At 38.5% G+C, this 16371-nt stretch overlaps 3 protein-coding genes across 3 annotated transcripts; all 3 read right to left on the reverse strand.

Annotated features, from left to right (window-relative positions):
• Positions 1-637: 637 nt before the first annotated feature.
• On the reverse strand, positions 638-4203 carry LOC102704123 (putative F-box/LRR-repeat protein 23). The gene is made up of 2 exons (XM_040521137.1): positions 3834-4203; positions 638-1692 (listed from the first exon to the last, which is right to left on the reverse strand). The coding sequence occupies exons 1-2, from the start codon at positions 4148-4150 to the stop codon at positions 1149-1151; spliced, it is 861 nt and encodes a 286-aa protein (XP_040377071.1). The 5' UTR covers positions 4151-4203; the 3' UTR covers positions 638-1148.
• Positions 4204-9369: 5166 nt separating this feature from the next.
• Positions 9370-12229, reverse strand: LOC102718710 (60S ribosomal protein L5-1-like). The gene is made up of 9 exons (XM_006647158.2): positions 12151-12229; positions 11303-11375; positions 11111-11202; positions 10863-10989; positions 10684-10763; positions 10489-10605; positions 10104-10238; positions 9839-10008; positions 9370-9725 (listed from the first exon to the last, which is right to left on the reverse strand). Exons 1-9 carry the CDS (start codon positions 12151-12153, stop codon positions 9611-9613), a joined length of 912 nt encoding a protein of 303 aa, XP_006647221.1. The 5' UTR covers positions 12154-12229; the 3' UTR covers positions 9370-9610.
• A 420-nt stretch (positions 12230-12649) lies between these two features.
• LOC102704397 lies at positions 12650-16067 on the reverse strand. Its single transcript, XM_006648514.3, has 2 exons — positions 15808-16067; positions 12650-13215 (listed from the first exon to the last, which is right to left on the reverse strand). The coding sequence occupies exons 1-2, from the start codon at positions 15965-15967 to the stop codon at positions 12932-12934; spliced, it is 444 nt and encodes a 147-aa protein (XP_006648577.1). The 5' UTR covers positions 15968-16067; the 3' UTR covers positions 12650-12931.
• Positions 16068-16371: the final 304 nt, after the last annotated feature.

The following is a 16371-nucleotide window of genomic DNA, read 5'->3' on the forward strand; positions in this document are numbered from 1 at the left end:
ATGGCATATACGTTACTTTTTAACTGTAATTTTTTTTTTGCGATGGTACCAAATGGCCTGATTTCTAATGAGCGAACGTTTACATAAACATGTACTATTCTATATTTTCTGGCTGGTCTTCATTTGTTTTGCCTTTCTGTGGACACTGAGGCGAGGAAGTAATGTGGACCTGCGTTAGACACAACAGAAAATATATCGGACTTTATGAAGGTTTCGATATCAAAAGTTCCCGTGTACAATGTTCCTATATTTTAGTTGTTTGTGAATACTTATTTCGCAAGTATACCACAACAACTATCCTGATAAAACTTATAAAGGAAATGAGACTTTTTCTTGACGTACCGAGGTTAACATCTTGACGCCTACAGTGTTGGTGCCAACACAAGAGAGTCGGTGCCAAAGAGATTTGTGCCAATGACATGTTTGTAAATAAGTTATTTACAAGTTCTGGGCACCGGCCTCTCCTACATCATCACTCGACCACCGAGGGGTTGAGAATGTCTATGCTAGCATCGTAAATGCATATTTTAGACCTCAACATCCATTACCATCACGTGGAGGAAAAGATCCATTTTTAGACCAAGCTTTTCTAAACAAGTTCTCAAAAAACATTTAACATGTAAAAAATCCAGTACAAAGTTTCCGCATTGCAAATCAGGCTAGTATCGCTTGAACATTACGCGCACAAGGCCCGGGAGGTTGGAAGTGCATAGCTGAGCGCCAGAAAAGGGACAGAAAACACGCGATTGAACCCCCAAAGCAGCACACACGTGGACTGGAGACCCGTTCGCGCGTCTCACTCGCACGCGAGGGCTAGTTCGCATAATTAGTCCAGTCGACAGAACATATCATCAAAGTCGTACGCATACCAACAAACTTACCACAGAGCTACAGTAGTACAGAACAAGAACAAAAGGTTGCCACTACTACATATGATTTGAGGTCACTTGCCCGATTGCAGTTTGGAAGCAGAAGCTGCAAAAGCTATCTTACAGCGCCCAGCGAGTTAACTTACTTCGGAAGACGCTTGGCTGCTATAAGAAGCGTAGAACTTCCAGATGACCATTTTTATATATTTAGATAAGAAGAACCTGCAGATGTCATTGATCAATTAATCATCGTGGACGATCCGCCCACGCACATGGTAGTCACCCATTATAAGACCATACTCTTGTCACCCTGTGGCCAAAAGGGATGCCCAAGCTATGATGTAGTGAGGGTGTCTCAATATACGTCTCATACTCATAGTCTTTGGTTGAGTCATTCGGGAACCTGACATCCTTCAGCCTTACACACTTTGCTTGCAGCTCTGCGTCCACATAGACGTTGAAGCACTGACGCAAGTCAAGGGACTCAAGGTGCAGGCAGTTGTCAAGGATGGCAGCAAGTGCATTGTTGCGGAGTCGATTGGCAAAGAGCTGAAGATGGCGTAGCTTGGGCATACTGCAGGCTATGCCAAGGGCATGGAAGTTATCTCTGAACTCATCAAGCTGAATATCAAACCAACGATTGTTCAGCCACAGACACTTCAGGTTTGGAAATGCCTGGCCAACAACCTTCAGCAAAATATCGATGGAACAGGTAGTGAGCTCAAGCTCCTCAAGACAGGGAGATGTCTTGCCAACAGCAACCAATCCTTTGTCCGCGATTTCCATGCAATCAAGTAGCCGAAGACTTTTCATGCAGGTAGTTCTGCAATTCATAAAACATAAGTTAGAGAAATCGGCATTAATCAACATGACAGTAAGAATACCCAATAGGCAAGTTACCTAATGAAAATGAAGGCACAACTTATAAAAATGATGTAAGTAGAGACTGTCAAGTGTGGTTCTGAAATTAAATCACAGAATGAAGTGACTGCTTGTCAAGTAAGGAAAAATAGCAGCAATCAATAATGCTAATTTGCTTATTGAACTCATCAACTTAAGCATGTTCATTAGTTCTATAATGCTGAAGTATATCCTCAATCCATCTATCAATCAAGAAACGGTCAGCATCTATCTATGGGGAACGTAAATGCCAGGTTAGATCAAATAAAGACTAGTAATATCAGAGTCAAAGCGTTAGTTTATTGAACAAATAAAGCAGGAGAAACTCCTAGTACAATAAGCTGGCTGAATATATGCAGACTAACCACTTTGACACCAAAAATTCCTATATGTTAAGCAAAATACCTGCTAAAGACTTGATAACATATATGATATTACCTCTAACCCCCAAAAGGTCAAGTATATATCTTGTATCTGAAGGATGATTTCTTTAGTAATGAATGATACAATTGCATATACTAATGCTGTATAGTTTAGATTTTTCCTTCAGCCTTACATAGTTTAGATTGCATAATCCAGTCTTTACCTCAAATTGATCCTTAATGCACATTTCTGGAAGAGAATTCCTCTTATACCACTGAGTTAGCTTCCCTCACGTCACTCAAAAAATCATGTCCATCCTATACCTGGAGTTGGTGTGAGTGGCAAATAAGGGTAAGAAAAATTGGGAATGTTTAGCATAGGATGGACAAAATATTTTGGGTGATACATGAGGGAAGACTCTAATATAAAACACATAGAATGGTTATTTTCTGTTCAATGGAGTAAATAATATCAAGATCAATCTAGAGTTTCAGACCACAATAATATTCGCTATAGATGTTACCCTTAGTGCTAGCCATGGAATTATAGTGATGAGTTCCAGAAATAATTTTCTTAGGAAATATCAAATACAGCATGGAATTATTAGTGATAGATTTTGTGAAACTGGAGTCTGCATTTGTGCAATTTCCTGATTCCATACCACTAAAAGACTCAATAAGTCCAGATTATGTAATCTTTACTAAGAATTTAAGAAAGAGAATCACCATATCCAATTGATTGTATTCTCTTGTCACTTATATTTGAGTTTGTTTGACCGAGACAATATAGAGACCAGAGGTGTATAATATGTAAAATACTTCACACATTGCAAAACAGTTCACTTGAAGTATTGATAATATGATTGTAGAAATGCTATGATAGAATTGCAGCCAAAGAAAAACAAATAACCAAAAGATTTAGAAGTTAACTATCAAATGCTTAAAGCATTAGCATCGAGGCATTGGATGATTTGCATAAAACCATAAAAATCTTTTATTCTTAACATTAGATGATCACACAACAACAAATAATCTTATTTTTCGTGCCTGGAATAAATTTGATAGCGGTATAATGTCCCAGTTCAGTCCAGTACTAGTGAAAAAAAGCCCTAGCTGGTAAATGTAGTGCAAGGGAGTGGAAGACAAGGCCGTTGACCAGAGAATGAATTGCAACACAAGACCCAAATTAAGAAAATGGACTGATTACACAAAACATGAAAACAAATCAACCCAGCATCATACCTCCTGATCATAGTATGTCCAACGCACAACAAATGTACCCCCTAATCCACTTTGTATCGTTGTGGCACATGAGCAATTTTCTTGCGATTTTGTAACGGTGTTGTATGTGCACACCTGACCCCTCACGATGCAGAGGTCAAGCTTCTCATCATATGAAATAAGAACTCGCATCACGTCCTCCGCTCTACTTAAATCATCATATAGTGGCGGGAATAAGAAAAACACGATCAGAGCGACCTAGTAACACCCTAAAGTAAACCCTAAACCCACCAAATTTTCACACCTGGAAACTACGCCGGCAAATATCGTCCAGATTCAAAACCTCCAGAGTTTAGAGACAAAATAATAATAATAATAATAATAATAATAATAATAATAATAATAATAATAATAATAATAATAATAATAATAATAATAATAGTAGTAGTAGTAGTAGTAATAGTAAACGGAAGATTGCAACCTCTTGGCGATGTAGGAGAGGAGCGCGTCGGTGACGAAGCTGTCGGCGGCGAAGTGCTCGAGGCGTCCGTCGGCGCGGTCGACGGCCGCGCGGGCCATGGCCTCCATGTCGACGGTGGGGTCGAAGCTGCCGGTGAGGTCCACCCGGCGCCAGAGCCGCGGCTCGCGGGTGGCCACGCGGAGCCAGGTGCGGCACACGACCCCGGCGCCCATCAGCACCTCTGCCGCACCCAGCCGCTCGAACACAGCCAGGATCGCGTCCACCGGTAGCTCAGCCCATTCCGGCTGCGGCGGGGGCGGGGCCGGCGGCGGCGCCATTGGTGGTCGAGGGATGAGGGGAGGGGAGGGGAGGCCGGCTTCTCTAGACTGTACTGTCTTCTCTCGTACGGCAACGGGGCGAGGATAGCGAAGCGTTTAAAAGCGCGGAGTGGGCATCGCATCGGGCACGATGAAATCGTCGCGTCGCTTCACTTTCACCTGCACTTATGATGGGCGGGACGCGTTGAACGGTGAGACACGCTGACTGAGGTGTTGTTTAGGGGGTGTTTAGCTGGTGAAATGAAAATTTGTTGTATGTCGTATTGGACGTTTGACCGGACGTCGGAAAAAATTTTCACACATAAATAAGAAAACGAATTTTACGGCTGACGTGAAAACCGCGAGACGAATCTTTTGAGCCTAATTAGACCATCATTAGCGTATGTAGGGTACTGTAGCACTTATGGCTAATTACGTACTAATTAGGCTCAAAAAGTTCGTCTCACGATTTCTCACGTAACCGTGTAATTAATTTTTCATTTTATCTATGTTTAATACTCTATTTAGGTGTCCAAAGATTTGATGTAATGTTTTTGAGTAAAAATTTTTGGAACTAAACAGCCCCTTAGTTCCAAAAAAATTTTCAAAAACATCACATCGAATCTTTGGATACCTAAATAAAGCATTAAACATAGATGAACCAAAAAACTAATAGCACAGTTACGGAAGAAATCTTGAGACGAATCTTTTGAGGGTAATTAGTCTATGATTAATCATAAGTGCTACAGAACCAACATGTGCTAATGACGGATTAATTAGGCTAAAAAAATCGTCTCGCGGTTTCTAGGCTAGTCGTGAAATTCGTTTTTTCATTCGTATCCGAAAACCCCTTCCGACATTCGGTCAAACGTTCGATGTGACCCCTTTAGCAAAAATTTTTGCCAACTAAAAACGAAGGCCAGTCCCAAAGAGGCTGTGCGAGAGATTATTTCGATATTTAATAGTATAATAATGATTTTAATTACTATTACTTTTATTTGGTGTCGTTGATTTTTTTATAAGCGTTGGACTATTTGTCTTATTCAATTTTTTTGTCAAATATGTAAAACTATATATATGCATAAAAGTATATATTTAACAATAAATGAAATAATATAAAAATAATTAATAATTATATAAATTTTTTGAATAAGATGAACGGTCAAACATGTATAAAAAAGTCAACGACGTCAAATATTTAGGGAAGTAGGGAGTATAACATTAAAAATATATTTATGCATGAGGCAACAAATATAACTTTCACGGTACTTATTGTCACATTAATTACTTTTCATTCAAAATTACTCATTTTATCTCACATACTCTCCAATCTCAACTCCTCGTATATTAAGGGATATTATACTTATTTTCTCACCCTTAATCCCTACAGTTAAAACATATATAATAACAACTTATTATTTCCTCTATTTTAAATTATGCAATGTATTTTGTCTCGTAAGGACAAAAGATTTGATCCAGCATTAGTCTATTAGGATAATATTACAACCCAAAATTGATATTGTTAATCGGTATTCGAAAATATTTTTATATATTATATTTTTCTATCACATTTGTGAGTATCTTTACTTAAACTTTTGTTTTATCAAATGAAAATACATCATATATTTTGAAATATATTTTGAAATAGATGGAGTACCGGATTAGACACAACCCAGTACTGGCCTAATTTACATGGACAAGAGTGGAAATGCAATGTTTTGAATTAAATTATGGAAACTTCTGTGTTGCACGATGAATTTTTTTGCGATGAACTATTGTATAGCAAAACCCTAAATAAAAAAGATCGGAATGGAGTTTTCACAGTTAGTTTATTTCTTTTATGTATATACTAAAAAAATGAACATACGTAGCAACAGCAAAAACTAAATTACAATAAACATTATCATATTGATCTTAAAAAGGACAATTGCTCTATTGACCTTGTTTTAAAGCTTAACTAACAAAATGATCCTATTATTTTTAGTTTCCTCATTTCACCCTCATTTTCAAAAATGGACCGGCCGCCTCACCCTATTCCGTTAATCATTGTTGATGGTGTTAAAATAGCCAAAAAAAAAGTTACACTGATGCCCTTGCTCACTAGACATTGCTTTATCATGTCAACTGAGGTAGGATTTATTCGTTTGTAACTATGTGCACAATATTGAATTGTTTGAAATATATGTGATATGTTATGGAGACATTTGAATTATTTAAAATATATTTGATACGTTTTGCATAAATTTGAATTATCAAAAATATACTTCAAAGTTGTGAAAAATCTATCAAATATGATTCAAATTTCTCCATACTGTATCATATATATTTTAAACAATTCAATTTTATGCACATGTTTACAATAAACAAATCCTATCCAAATTCTCATAGTATAGCAGGGTTAAATGAGTAAGGGTATCGCTGACAATTTTTGGCTATGTTAACACCGTCAACAAGGATTAATGGAATAGGGTCAAACGACTGATTCATTTTTTGATAACGAGGGTCAAATGAGCAGTAATTTTTTTAATTAGGCTTTAAAACATGGTCAATATAGTAATTCTCCCTTAAAACGTGCACTTCCAGTTATGTGACTGGACAATAAGACACGTTTAGGACCAAGGGTGGCAGCTGCAATTGGTCCAACACCGACACCAGGAGTGCAACAACAGTTCGTTCCAATAAGTGGAGCATCAGAAGTGGACATGATGTAGTTACGCAATGGGTTGAATTCAGGGCCTAAGAGCATCCCAACAGCTAATCTATCTTATCTTTATTCTAAAAATAAAATTCTAAAAATAGAGGATAAAATTACAAATTGAGCTCTAACAGAACGGCTATCATATCATCTATTTTTAGATATCATCTATATTAAGAGAGAAAACTTTTATATTTGGATGATCTCTCTCCATCCTCCAAAGAGATATAGAGGATGTTATATATGGATGATCTAGTGGAGTACATAAAGATTGAAGGATGAAACTAGTTTAGATGATCATCCAAAATAAACATATGAATGACCAAATTTAGATGAGCTGTTAGGGATGCTCTAACATTCCATCTAACATATAATCGTCCTGGACAGTGGTTCCTACGAGAATGGGTGCAGTAAGGGCATTATAATGGTCGTCAATAACGAGACATGCCTCATCATCCGTGTTAAGGTGGTCTAAATTAAGACCAAAGATGGTTGGACCACCAAGGTCCTATTAGGTCCTAAAGTTAAGAATTTTTAGCTAGATCTATCTCTTGATAAATTTATATTGTTAATATATATGTCTAGATTTATTAACATCTGTATAAATCTAGATAATAATATAAATTTTTCCATTACCAAACTCTGAGTTAGCACATGTTTCTAAATACTTCAAAGTACTTATTTTTAAACTTTAGAGTCACATATTTTTAAAAAGGTTTACATATGATTAAAAACAAACATGTCACAAATCGAAGTATATTGCATCCCACAATTATGCCAGCCTAATTGTTGACAAGTACATCATTCATCCTAAAGTGTAACTATTATAGGATTAGGCATGGAGATTAAGAAAAAGGTAAAAATAATTGAAGAAAGATTACGATTGGTTGAGAAGAGATGTAGGTAAGAAAATTCAATGAAAAATGGTTGTGATTAATTGAAATGGTAATGCACGTGGATAAATAGCTTTATTGGGACCGGGGGAGTAATTAGTATTCACAGTTGAGTTGGCTGATTAAGGTCATGTTTCTTTCAGCTTGGGATTATTATAATCTAGATTATTGGGAGTAAGCTGAAAAACTTATTGAAGTAGCTTATTATAATCTGGAGCCCAACTTATTATAATCTGATAAGCTCATTTAGTTGAGCTTTTTCTAGATTATTGGGTGAAAAATTACCCACCATGCCACTCAACTCCCTCTTTAGACTTGCAACCCAATAATCCAGACTCTAATAATCTAGGAAAGAAGCAACTCATAGCTTATTCTACTACAGATTATAACAATATAGATTATAGTAATCTGACTCAATAATCTAGATTATAATAATCTTAAGCTGAAATAAACAGGGCCTAAAGAACAGATATTTGTTGAAATAGTGTGTGTAGCATTGTAGCTTACTACTGTACTAGCTCCAAAAATTTTTCATGTTACTAAGAGATAATATAGAGTCAACTTGGATAATAGTTACACTTACACATAAACATATGCAAAATATTAATACATGACCCATCTCTCATACATGCATGTGCCTTGGAGTTTATGATTTACAGTTGGATGTAAATCTGTAGCCAGCTTTTCTTTACTTTATTTTTCTCTCTTCTCCACGTAAGCATAAATATAAAGTAGCAATTTTTAAAGCATCATGCTTATATCACCTATTGTACTTGTTCTAGGGCCATACTTAGTACAAGGTTTCGTAGCGAGGTTTTCACGTCATCTAAGGATATTTGACTTTGATGAATGAAACTCAATCTCTCATATGCAAAGTTTCGCTTTATAGTTTCATAGATTAAAATATTATTTATATGTGGCATCAAAGTAACAAATAAAAATTGATGAAAAATTTTGAGATGAAAAACCCTCTCAACGTTTCACGTGGTTTCCAAATAGGACCCTTTTTTTTGTGGATACATCAACAGACGAGTTGTACCCATGCACATAATCATTTGGAGGTGCTCCGGTACAAATCTAAACAAAATTAGAGGCCTAGCCTTCCGTAGCACGGGTATACGCTTGCATAAGTCTAAGACATATAGTTCACCGCAAGAACATTAATCAACTAAAATAGGCTCAGTTTGCACATGCACCTTACTTTCAATCAACTAAATTTAGGTCCCTTTTCTTGGAATTATAATGTGGTTTTCTTCTAAAATTCAAAAACAAATATGGAGCTGCTCTTAAGGATTTTGAATGGTGATATTCAAAATTGTCACTAGGAGTATTTTACAAATTGTACACTTCATTTGCATTAAAAGTTACATTAACAATTAGCCTTTGAATTGTGCTTTTCGGAAGATGGATTTTCAAAACCTAATTGTGAATGTAGTTTTTATACAAATGAAGTGTACAATTTGTATAGTACTTGCACGGTATAAATGGCGACAAGTCTAATGTGACACAAGCTACAAGACCCAAAAATAGTATATTAACCACGGGTATATAATTTTTTTTTTTTTGAAATAGCTGGGTATGCTTCATACGAAATCAACTGCAAACCTTAGAAATGAGATGAAATGGTTTGAAACAAAACAGCATTAGCAGAATGTATAACGCGGTACTTTGATAATCCACAGAGAACTACGCGGACAGAAGAACAAGAATGGTCAAAATAGTATCATATATATAATTTAGATGATTCTTAACACCAGCTTGATATTAAAACTGAAAGAGATTGCTATGTAAAGTATGCCAAAATGAGCCCAAAAAATTTGATCCCGTCGAAAATTCGGGTCGGCCTCCAGTAAGATCACTAAGATAACACTATATTATCAACTGAACCCTTCACTAATTGTCCTCATCCTCATCATTGCTGTCTGCACCAGCAGAGGAGTTGAGGGCATTCAGCCTCTGAACGAGGCTGGCCTTCCTCCCCTCGTAGGTCAGCTTCTTAAGGTTGTACCTGCAACAAAGAGAGGCACGTTAGGTACAGAAAAATTAGTGCAGCGGATAGGGGTGCCTACAACAATGCCAGTAGACATGTAGAATATGATCATGGAATAGCTATAGGGGTACCTCTTGTGCGTCTTTGGAGGTTCCTTAGTTGATTTAACCATGGTAGGATTAGCACGAATGGCAGCATGGACCTTTTTGTACAGTGCTTCCATGTCATCAGCCTCAATTCCCCTCTTGATGTAGTCACTAAAGTGCGCTTGGAACTTCTCAGGTTCCTCCTCAGCTAGAGACTGGAATAAGCACAGCACAATAAATATTGATCACAATGTTAAACAGAATTAGCATCCAAACTTTCAACAGCACTATATTTCTTAACCGAACTCACCCTCATGTAGTCTGCCACGTGGCCTCCATAGATATACTTGCGGTGAATCTCAGCATCCAGTTGTTTCTCATCCTTCTTGAAACCAGCAAACCTCTTCTCACCATGGGGAATGTCGAGGCCACCATCCAAAGCTCCCTGCAGAAGACAATAAAATACATGTGCATCATAAAAAGATAATGTAGGAGATACACATTCATGGAAAAACATAAATGACAAGATACAAACAGGTATCTTTGCTTTTTCAAGCATTTAATTAATGGAACAAATGAGAACATTAAGAGTTAAACCGATAGCTCAAGTTTAAAGGGTCAAAAGCAGATCACCTACGAACAATCATCCAGAATCAATGTCAGAAGTATGTATCATCACATAAAGCAACATATACCTTGAGCGCACCAAATACACGGTTGCCAGTTGTGGTCCTAACAAGACCAACATCCAAGAGAGCATGAAAAGGCCTCCTTTCATCAGATGGCTCAACAGAGTAGTCCTCACCAGCGGCCTAAGCACAGGAATAAAAAATGTACACGTCAAAACAGCATCATAGAATATTAAGCTGAACAAATGAAATGAATCACACCTCAACATTGCCCTCGTATTCCTGGTCCAGATCACGGAGCTTGAGCACACGGCGAGCCAAAAGCAGACCAGTGCAGTAGGCTATATGACACATTAAAACAGTTTAATTATATAATTATATCACATGCATGCATCAAGATAACAGCAGCATTCTGCACATTCAAAGATGATGAAATCTACCTGCAGCATAGTTGGTGAGACCAACTTCTAGACCATACCGAGGCAGCTCATGGGAATAGGCAGCTGCCATCACAATGTCACCAGCAATGGTAGCATATGCTATTTGGCAAGTAATATCCTTGTTGGTCTAAATAATATTGTTAAGGGATACAATATGCCTGTGCTAGTCAAAATTATGGTATTATAACAAGCATAGAGATTATTATCGCAACACCAATATAGAATGAGAATGAAAATGTCAAGGATACAAATCGCACAACAAACCGGTACTTAGGTGTGTTATACTTGTTTTTATCCTGGTTAGTTAGCCTGACCCTGGCCCTGTAATCAGTCTTGCCCTCTGAAAACACAAAAACAGAAAAGAAGTCCATCAAGTTAGCACCGTACAACAAAAGTAGACAAGGGGGACTAAGCCAATGACTTCATTCAAATTCACATACGTCTCCGTCTCTTGAACTTCACCTGGAAACGCTTGTGGTACGCATGGGTCTTCTGGAGCTTGACAAATGCACCCTGGAGAAATGTAAATAGTTGAACACATCAATAATAAACAGTGGAAAGCCACAAAACATGCAAACAAGCTTTTTTTTTTCATCACTACTTTGAAGTTCACTTAAAAAAATTCAGAGTGATAATAAACCCTTCCATGTATTTGATCAAAACAGTCACAAGATAATGTCAATATGTAAAGGATACAATATGCCTACTAGAAGACTGAGCTTGCTATCTAAGGCTGTTTGGGTCATGGCCATAATTTGCCTTGCCGCATCTCGTGTTAGGCAAGGTTGACCAAGTTAACCATCTATTTGGTTAGTAGGCGCACTTATGGCAGGTTTTCTTCTCCATCTCATTGGTCCCACATGTCAACAGCACCAAAAATTGGGGCAAGTTTGCCGCATGGTACCTAAACTGCGGCTTCATATTCAAGTTAGCTTAAAAATTGTGGCAACCCTGGGCAATTTGAGTCACCTAAGCTAGCATCTTAGTCTGCTACCACATGCTGGTAGATTGTACCACATTGCTAATGCTTCTACTACCTGCTACTCGGTAACACCAATACATGATAGAGAGAGAAAAAAACACAGATATGATATCTTATCACAGATGACACAAATTGAGTCTCTGAAAAGGAATGAACAGAGCATATGGATAATCATAATCAACATAAGGATAATCATAATACAGAGACATGGTGGATGGATCGACAGCGCCACGAATCTATCAACATACACAAAACACATGCACTAGCGATCAAGGAGTGAGTGGGAGGGAGGGCTCAGGATCTTACCATCTCACTCGCCTGCGTGTGGCGGCGGCTGTGGCTTTCCTTGGCGTGCGGGATGACGAGAGGAAGCGAGGTGGGAGGAGGGAAGGGTTTATATGTGCGGCCTCACGAATGGGCCTCTCGTTGGGCCGTGAAATGGAGCTAGCAGCCTAGCATGCGTTGGCTGTTGGTGATGCCCCATCCATAAAGAAGGGAAAAATGCATCCAAAAAATTAATTTTATTAGGAAACTGAAATATTGGCAATGTCAAAACCCGATAATTATCAAAACCGTGGTAATATTTAGGACATTTGATTTAACCAAAATAAAGAAACTCAAGGTATTGCCAAAATTGTTCGGTGTGTGTTTGGGTGCTAATAACAGCAAGCCCTTGAGAATTCTGAGTACCGCAGTAGACACGACGCAAAAAACGTGATTTTTCATAGGATCCATTGAATGCCAATCACATAATAAGCAATAATTTCCTATATCAAATAACCAAGGAATATGGTTCCTTTTGAACTGACAAAATATGGTTCAAGATTATATATAAAGTATAAACGTATATGTAGATTCACAGTTACAAACATGCAAAAACCCCTTCTCTTCCAATTACTGATGCTCGGGAAGAGCTTCAGATGAGCATTACAAGCACCCCACCCCAGCTAGTCATATACTTACATTACACTTATACCCGGTTTGCTTATACCAGTTCTAGGCAGGAAGTAATATCCATTCTGTATATTTCTTTCTTTCTTCTTTTTCTTTCTTTTTTGGACTCCAAATAAAGGAAAATCTTACATGTTTAGCTACAGTACAGAGGAGCATTGGCAGGCTTGTAGAGGAACGTCTTGACGATATGAGAGTTCCCTGAAGGTTTACTGTATGTGAACTTAACCCCAGAGTGTGTATCACCCCTCCTGGTGCAGTGCTGGTGGAAGCTGCTGATGGGCCTTGCCAAACATGATTCCCAACGGTCACTCTCTGGCATCGTCTCCGCAACAGTGTAGGCACCCTTGGAGTTTGTGAAGGCCTGGTAGTTGATAACTTCACCAGATTTTGTGATGCAGAGAACAGCGACCTCGGCGCCTACACAATGTACAAGACATGCATCAGGAATGGGAGAGTAAGATTAGCTTGTAGCAACTTTGTTACGGTGTTGAACACGAGTGAAAAATGCAAAATGAGGAAAAAAAACAAAATATGAAAAAAATGGAAGTACCGAACAATAGGACCACACACACACACGTACACAAAAAAAAACTCATTTAGGGACTTTACTATTGAACAAGTGAATAAATTACTGAAAACTGCTGTACGTTTGGGGAAAAAAAAATGCAAAACCACAGTTAGGAACAGGAAGAGATCCTGAGACCAAGTAGTCAGTCTCTGTTAGGCCTGCTGAAGATGTTGGCAGTGCATAAAGTGTAGGTTTCTGGTGCAAATGGAAGTTTGTTTTGCCAAAACAGTCACTTAAACGTATAGTTTTTTCCAGCTATGTGAAATGTACACATTAAAAATAGATTAAGGTATAAGCTTCCATTGTGCAATGAAAACTGCAACATATGAGTATAAACAAACTGGTAACCCTTCTTTTATTGAAGAATAAATGAGCGAACATTGAAAATCCATCACAGCGATTCTGTATAATCAATGCTAAACTGCTAAAGCATGGAATGGAACATACATCATGCCAGGCCCTTTTTGGCATGTCGTTTGTGTACGTCTGTTTTTCTCATTGCTACCAATGGTTATGCCAGACCTAATCATGTTTAAGCAACCCACAAGGACAGTAACATAAATGGTCAATTGGATATCTATTGGCATCTCAACACGGCTGAGAGTTCCTTTTTTTCCAATGAACAATATAAAACATAGATGAATAAATCAGCTAACAATCAGGTAACCTTAGTGGAAATTACTAGCATAACTACCTTTATGCATCTTGAAAATAATAAACAAATGGGATAACACGACATGTTCAAAATATAACATCAAAAGAGAGTTTTGAGAGTTGACGATAGGCAAGCAGTGTACCCCATGTCAGTCACAAAGTCTTTCAAGGTGGTAGGAAGGTGCTTGGTGCAAACCCCAGAGACAGCGCACCTGGTTTTCCCACTTAGCCTGCTTTATCAATGGTTAGGCACTAAGGGCAGACTACAGCCATGCCAACTCCTAGCACCAAGGGTAACAATATATTTGTAGGCAAGAGGTATAAACTGGCTACTTGACAGTGATTGGGTTTAAAGAAAAGGCTAGGTCAGACAAAGAGCAGAACAAACACCTGCCTGATCTGGAAGCTACTGGGCTGTAGGCCGCTAAGAATATCCACATGAAGGATCTATGGCTTCAATTAAATTTTTGTAGTTAGCATTCGGTATAATCTAGTTCCATTAAATTAGGCAAACAGGTTGCTGGAAACTAGCAATTGCTACTGGGCAAGATCCAAAAGGCACCAGAGAGTAGTAGACATTGTGGGGGTACATTGCAGTTAGTATTCAATTGATTGGAATATGAGTAGGAGATCACTACATAATCCAACTCTTTCAGTTGGAAAATAAGTGGGATATACAAAAAAATCAGAAAGAGAGGTCAAAGTGGTCACACAAGCATCATCATGAGCAATACTCAATATTTCGCTACATTGATTAGCTCAGACAACAAAAACTATCTATGTGCAAATTAAATGGGGCACAAAAGTCAAAGAAGAGAATAGAATAGTTCACAAAAAAACGAACTCAAACAATTTTACAGGATAAACCCCTTGAACATATGATTGCCCACAAAATCAAGTCCCTGCAAGGTCAAGTAGGACAACATCCCCCCCCCCCCCCCCCCCCACACACACACACACACCCCACCACCTTATTTGATCACCTCAAAAAGAACATGTAAGAGGAAAAAGATATTGACAACCCTATTTTTGCTTCCCCCAATCAACTATCTATATGCAAAATGCCTGGGTGCATCTGCCAATATTGATAAACTTTTCCTAATTTAACAGAGCAGGACAATGCTTCACAGGGTAAAGTGTACTTGCATTCAGTTTAGAACTTCATATTCTCCTGTTATGGGCACTTTGTCTCTTTTTTCCGTACTCTTCACTCGTTAATGAGATATTTAATAATTTGCCACTTACATTTGGCAAAATTGTTAAACGAGTTATTGTGCAAATAATTAAATGAAATGAACGGACATGTGTATGATGATTTTCGAAACTGTGATCTGACCATGTGTCAACAAATTGGGAACACAAATTGTTGAATTGGGCCAATATTGCAAACAATGAATTTCATGTCAAGACAAAATAAAAGGGACAAATTCTCCATATTTCACATGATCAGCTACCAAATCCATACCAAATCTATTCTTCTCATACCGGGAATACACATTACAGTTCTTTCTACCAGTGCATAGTAAAATCGCGAATTCGTTACGACGGCAGTAAGCAAATGAGCTCGCCACCAACGAACCTCCTATCCAAACAAAACGCAATCTCCAGATCTACCTAACGTCTCGAATTCCTCCACTAGAAGGCCAATCACGACCCACGCAAGATCCAGAACAGGGTAACCGGAGCAGCCAGCAGACAACGCGGCGAACCGCACGCACGAAATCGACCCCAATCACCGAGCTACAACCCTACGAAGAACGCAAGGCTGTCGAGATAGGAGGCCCCACCTTCGAGGACGTGGTCCTCCGGGCCGATGGCGGCGTCCCCGCAGACGTCGCAGACGACGTGGCCGCGGATCTCCCCCGTCCATGCCTCGGCCGCCACCAGCAGGAAGGCGAGAACGACGAGGGGGGCGAGCGCCCGCCAGCGAGGGCCAGCCGCAGCCATGGATTCCGCGGCTCGGTAGCTGAGCTTCTCCTCCCGGTGGAGTAATTCGGGATGGAGTAGTTGGTGGCGGCTTTGATTGACGAGACGACACTAGCGAGCCAGAGTAGAGAGAGAAGCCGGAGAAAGAAGAAAGGAGATGATTTTACAATTCTACCCCTTTCCTCCAATAATGAGGTTCCTCGGGCTGTTTGGATCGGAATTATTAATTTTTTTGCCACTCTTTTATTTGATCATAAGACTAGTCTCAGTTGAAGTTTTATGGAAAATAAATAGAGTGTCATGTAGATATTTTTGATGATATAATACAATGTTAATAAAGAGAGATGAAATAAGTTTCATGTAGATAAAACTTTCTATGCACAGTTACCTAGACAGTTTATATCTTACATATAATCTAATAAACA

This window comes from Oryza brachyantha, chromosome 2 (assembly GCF_000231095.2).
Source record: "Oryza brachyantha chromosome 2, ObraRS2, whole genome shotgun sequence".
In the NCBI taxonomy this organism is placed as follows: Eukaryota; Viridiplantae; Streptophyta; class Magnoliopsida; order Poales; family Poaceae; genus Oryza; species Oryza brachyantha.

Bases quoted from the DNA above. Each gene is read 5' to 3' on its own strand.
- LOC102704123 (XM_040521137.1), bottom strand. From the start codon at position 4,150: ATGGCGCCGCCGCCGGCCCCGCCCCCGCCGCAGCCGGAATGGGCTGAG. The intron at 1,693-3,833 runs GTTGCAATCTTC...TATGAATTGCAG, and splicing joins CTCTCCTACATCGCCAAGAG to AACTACCTGCATGAAAAGTC.
- LOC102718710 (XM_006647158.2), bottom strand. The intron at 10,606-10,683 runs GTGTGATTCATT...TCCTGTGCTTAG, and splicing joins AATACGAGGGCAATGTTGAG to GCCGCTGGTGAGGACTACTC. The intron at 10,239-10,488 runs GTATATGTTGCT...TGTCTTCTGCAG, and splicing joins GTGTATTTGGTGCGCTCAAG to GGAGCTTTGGATGGTGGCCT.
- LOC102704397 (XM_006648514.3), bottom strand. From the start codon at position 15,967: ATGGCTGCGGCTGGCCCTCGCTGGCGGGCGCTCGCCCCCCTCGTCGTT. The intron at 13,216-15,807 runs GTGGGGCCTCCT...TACATTGTGTAG, and splicing joins GGAGGACCACGTCCTCGAAG to GCGCCGAGGTCGCTGTTCTC.